Source organism: Cynoglossus semilaevis, chromosome 18 (assembly GCF_000523025.1).
Source record: "Cynoglossus semilaevis isolate Cse_v1.0 chromosome 18, Cse_v1.0, whole genome shotgun sequence".
NCBI lineage: Eukaryota > Metazoa > Chordata > Actinopteri > Pleuronectiformes > Cynoglossidae > Cynoglossus > Cynoglossus semilaevis.
This window is the reverse complement of record NC_024324.1, coordinates 2,730,053-2,734,996: the sequence shown is the minus strand read 5'-3', so window position 1 is coordinate 2,734,996 and position 4,944 is coordinate 2,730,053. Positions and strand designations below refer to the sequence as shown.

General features: G+C 44.2%; 1 protein-coding gene and 1 long non-coding RNA gene across 6 annotated transcripts in view; one reads left to right on the top strand and one right to left on the bottom strand.

Annotated features, from left to right (window-relative positions):
* Positions 1-4,944, top strand: part of LOC103394030 (uncharacterized) — a 70,764-nt gene that overhangs the window by 21,638 nt on the left and 44,182 nt on the right. The gene's annotated exons all lie outside the window — the stretch shown is intronic.
* nedd9 (neural precursor cell expressed, developmentally down-regulated 9) overlaps positions 1-4,944 on the bottom strand; it is a 30,971-nt gene that overhangs the window by 16,826 nt on the left and 9,201 nt on the right. For both annotated transcript variants that reach the window (XM_025065230.1, XM_008331164.3), the window contains one exon: positions 934-1,341. In XM_025065230.1, the coding sequence (XP_024920998.1) occupies positions 934-1,335 (402 nt within the window). In that variant the 5' untranslated portion in view covers positions 1,336-1,341. The remainder of the gene's footprint in view (positions 1-933; positions 1,342-4,944) is intronic.

Below are 4,944 nucleotides of genomic sequence, written 5' to 3'. Positions count from 1 at the left end.
ACACAATGCCTGGAGAACAGCAGTACTCAGTCTGTAAATAACCAGTCCAAGTGAAATGGCTAAGCTGTGACCATTTACAGCATTTAAATACAAGAAACAACCCTATATTCAGGACAGCAGGGCTCCAGCAGAATCTGAAAAACAGCCGCTGTGCTGTTTGCTTTTCCAAACCTTTTCCCACATTCACTGCCCTTCTGCGGCTTCCACTGGCTCAGCTACACACAATGTGCCAATATACAAGTAATAAGGGAGCGGAGCTCGGCTCAAAAACACTACCCTGCTTTGTGGTGAACGCCAGGACCGCCACACCCATGTCCTCCTTTCACATCAGACCTACAATCTCTGGACTCTCAGTTTTCTGTGTGAAACGGAGAGAGAGGTTGTTGGTAGACTGCAGGACAACAGGTCATTTCTCAGAGAGAGGCTGTTGGTAGACTGCAGGACAACAGGTCACGAAGAAGGTCCTTAAAGGCCTCTTCCCTTTATGTGTAATATCCATCATCACAGCCTGGTACACGCCTGTCGAGGCTAATGTTTTAAAATCCACTGAAGTCTATCAATGGGTTAACAAAGCTGTGCAGTAATGAGAAACGAGTCTTAAATATTAAAGTTAAAATGGCAGGATACCACCAGGGGGTGACTCTAATGGTAATAACATGACATTCTATGAGGAACCAAACTTTGGTCTGTTTTGATCTAAGGACTGTGTTTTGCTGTACGGCAGGTGTACTTCATGTTATTTGTTAGTCATAGGTCTAATCTGACAGTGACTTTTATTAAAATGACTAAACCACTGAAGGACACATATGTTACAATAATTGGTTTTTGTTCCACATTACTGGCCTTCCACAGATTAATCATAAAAAGGAAATGAGAGATTCACTGATAGTAAAAGTAGTCATTTGTCAAACCCCTCGGCGTAGGAACACTCACCTTGCTTGGTGTGTTTTCAGCAGCAAGACCACTTCTAGGTGGGACTTGGTAGACATCTTGTCCAGGAGGAACCTGGTAGATGCTCTGCTGCTGTGGACTGTGGAGGGACGGGGGCACCTGGTAGAGGCCCTGAGACCCTGAGCCGACCTTCTGCTGGTAGCCTTGAGGAGACTGGGCAGCAGCTGCAGCTGCAGTGGGGGAAGGTGACTGGGAGTCGAACATGGGTCCGATCAGCAGTTTCAGCCTGTTCCCAGGAGCGATGCCTTGGCGTCCGTGCAGTGAGCAGAGCCACCAGCCTTCCAGGCCTCCTGTGTTTTGCTCAATGACTGTCAGGATGTCTCCTTTACGGAAAGCCAACTCCTCTGGAGACTCTGGCACATTGTCGTACAGTGCTTTGGCCATTAGGTTCTGTGGGAAAGAGAGGAAAGAGAGAGAGATGTTAATAAACAAATCTAGTGGAGCTGGTTAGCTTAGCTTAGCAGAAAAGCTGGAAACAGACTAACTGCTACACTATGGAACCACTGATAACCAGCACTACTGGTCCAAAGGTTGTGATCTTTCACTATTTTACGACACTTTCCCACGTTTAAGTCCGACTAAGCTCACCGCTAACGGCAGCACAGTAAGAAAACTAAAGCAGTAGCAGCGTTATCTTGTTACCGACAGTTATGGGAATAGGAATATTTACTACTAATGACAAGCATTTGTTTACCCATTGGTCCGTCGTGCTGATGAACCCTTCACATTATTCAACAGAGTTGCCACTAGCCTGCAGCTCCATGCCAGATGTCCTACAAACCGGATCTACTGTAGACCTGTTAGTGGGATTTTCTCAGCTTGAACTCACTGCTGCGGGGCAGTTTTCTGGAGGACCAGCTAATGCTGAGGGATAATGAGTCAAAAACCACAGATTTTGAAGATAGGAGAAGCCCCCAGAGTGTGTGCCTCCGTTGTGTCTGCGAGAGAGGCATTTAAGGCTAATTGTGCCTGTAAATACACCGGTCTTTTCCCCGTAGCCATTATTTAGACAGAGAAGGAGTTAACTGAGCGTAAATACTGCTTCTCAGCTGCTTAATACTTGAACAGATTGTACTCTGGGGAGTAGCCACGAATGTTCTTAATGTGTTTGGTAGAAATAAATAATCTAAATCACATAATTGCTAATGCATTTTGGTTTTTTAATTTATGTTGGCATTGTCACCCATGATTCAGCAGGGAAATGCCGTAAAAGTTTATACTCACTTTTTAGTGGCGTAACAACAGACGGATTAAATCTCATCATGTAGGATGAAATGAGAAATTATACTCAAACCTGTTACTACGAACGGGAGATTCTGAGAAACACGAAGGGCATTGAAAATATCACAGCTTGATTTGCATGGTAACTGTCGGTCATGTACGCCTGTGTTTTGATGCCGTGGCCTTCAGTAGCTCACTGTGGGAACCAGGAAGCCCACTCTGGTTTGAAGCTTTCTTGAACCGACGCGGGCCTTCCTCTTTTTTTTTCTTTTTTTTTTAACATTTAAATCAGACAGTTCCCATGTGAAACTCTCTTTGATAGAAACACTGTTATCTCTGCTGCTGTAGGGCCTGGCTTCCCTGGCTATTGTCCGACGACACTGAGTGGGCCATTAGGCACCAATACACACTCCAGTTAGTCGTCACATGTCGGATTCTGAATCCACAGCTAAAAGTCACCACATGGTTTTGACCTTGGATATGAAAAGCAAACTGTGAATAATAGTGAATAATATTATATATAAATATATAATATTTCTGATTACCTTTTGACATGAATAAAAATATCTAGTTTATTATTCTTTAGTGAGATTGTCTGCTGCAGCGTTGCATGAAAACAACATTAACTGTCACATTAACGGTCGTTTGTTTTTAACTGGATAATATTACTTTGCGAATGCTGCACAATTACAGGTTGTTGTCAGCGATTTAGTAAACACCTCCACATGTGACACCAGTGTTTGTATAAACATGCACCGTATCAGGTGCCACGACCACAGAGCCTACGGTTGGACACATTTTCACACATTTACACTCCTTTCTCACAGGCCTCCAGTTTTTATTTGAGCTCGCGGTTGGTTAAACATACACGCCATGTATATTTACAAAAGCTTCAGCCAATAAAACACAGACCAACCAATGGTGACGGGTTGATTCCAACCATGAAAACGGACATTACAAATCATGTGAAACACACCACAGCATTGACGTGAGTCTCACTGAACAAGGAGCCTGTTTGTCATAATGACCGGCAGCTTTAAGCAGATCTGTTTGAAGTGATGCATGATGGGAAGTCCCGGCTGTCTTCTTGTTTTTGTTTGTTTCAGCTTGCTGCACCACTGTAATTGGCCCAGGTGAAACTGACTATTAAAGCGGGCGTTAGATCTCTGGCATAAACACCAGTTACTCACAAACGCGGTGACTCCATCACTTTGCCACTGATCCGCCTATAAACACATGTGTTTGCCATTTGTCAAGCAGGCGGGGAGGGAGGGTGAGGCCCTTCTGCTTCACCCACAGCTGAGTGTTAGCTTCCAGGAAGTTATCTGTTATAACTCAGCAAAGCAGGGGACGTTCTCCTGCTTCCTAGTGTCACGTGTTGTGTTTCTGGTTAAAAATGGAATCTGAGACACATTATGCCCAAAATGAATGAGTCAAAGTCAGAATGTTCAGTGGAAATGATTTGAGTGGTCCCTCAAATAAAACGACAGTGATGCTAAGTTGTTTGCTGCTAACAAACTAAGTTTAAAAAAAAAAAACCTGAATCTCTTCTGCTAATTAACCACTTGATTTGATCTAATCCTGTAAGATCCTGGAATGTATTTTTCTTCTGGGCCCTTTTACCAAAAAAATCCAAAACATGTGGGTGTTTTCCTTCAGGCCCTTGTGGCAACATCTGGCCTTCAGAAGGTCTACCACCCTTATATGCTTTTGTCATTACGAAGCAGCGTATCGTGCAAAGCTGAGCCATGCATGTTCGCACCTGGAGCATAATATCCATCCTGAGCACCCAGCTGTCTCAGACCCCCCCCCTCACCTCCCCTCCCACTCCATGCTACCACCACCAGCTCTGCTCTGAATCCCCTTTCATGACTCACACATTTCTGCATCCTGAAGGCAGCTTTTTTTCCCCCCTACCAGCGTCTCGCCTGAACATAAACAGCGTAAGTGTCCCCTCGTTTGTATGTAAAGCCTCCGCTAACCGCTCCAAAAATAAAACGCTCCTTACGTAACTGCAATGTCTGCTGAAAGGACCCAACCTTTGCATTTAATAAGAGCTCTTTGGGTGGTTTTGGCTCAGCCTGCCCCTCTCTGGGGTACTTGTCAATCTAATAATAATGGAAGTGAATTTGAGCTAAACAAGCTCAACAAACTCGCTCACAAATTCCCTGAACTGCTGAGGTCAAACGGACCACCACAAGAACCACATGGAAAAAAACAGTCTCTCAACTGACATGGGAGGTAGTTTCTCTGGTAAATACTGTAGAGATATATCCAGGTTAAACTGCCTGACAGTAGCAGCGGCGGATTTCTTCTGAAACTCAAAAAAGATGTTAAAATCAATAAAAAAAGGAAATAGGTTTCATTGATATGAAGTATGGCCATTCATTGATCATGGTTGGGTTTCGTTTGTTCGTCTTGTCAACCTGTTTCACCAAGTGGTGATGTGATAGTTAGTAAATAAGTTGGTAAGTCTGCGAAGGATGATCAAAGAACTTTTCTTGGTATGAAAGGGACAGTAATGACTGCCATGGAAATTATGTGCAAAATTGGGGCCGTACCAGTGTAACACGTGTCCCAGCGATGGTTCCTGCTAGCTCATTTGGCCTCATTTTGCACGGTTAAATATAGAAAATAATTATAGCAATGACGATAATGAGGACCTGATGACTTTTTACAAGTCTTTCCTTGGAGCGCGGCACTGCTGCGGGTGAGAGCCAGTTCAAATAAATGGGCCGTGTGAAGGGTTCAGGGCAGGAGAGGCTCATGGGA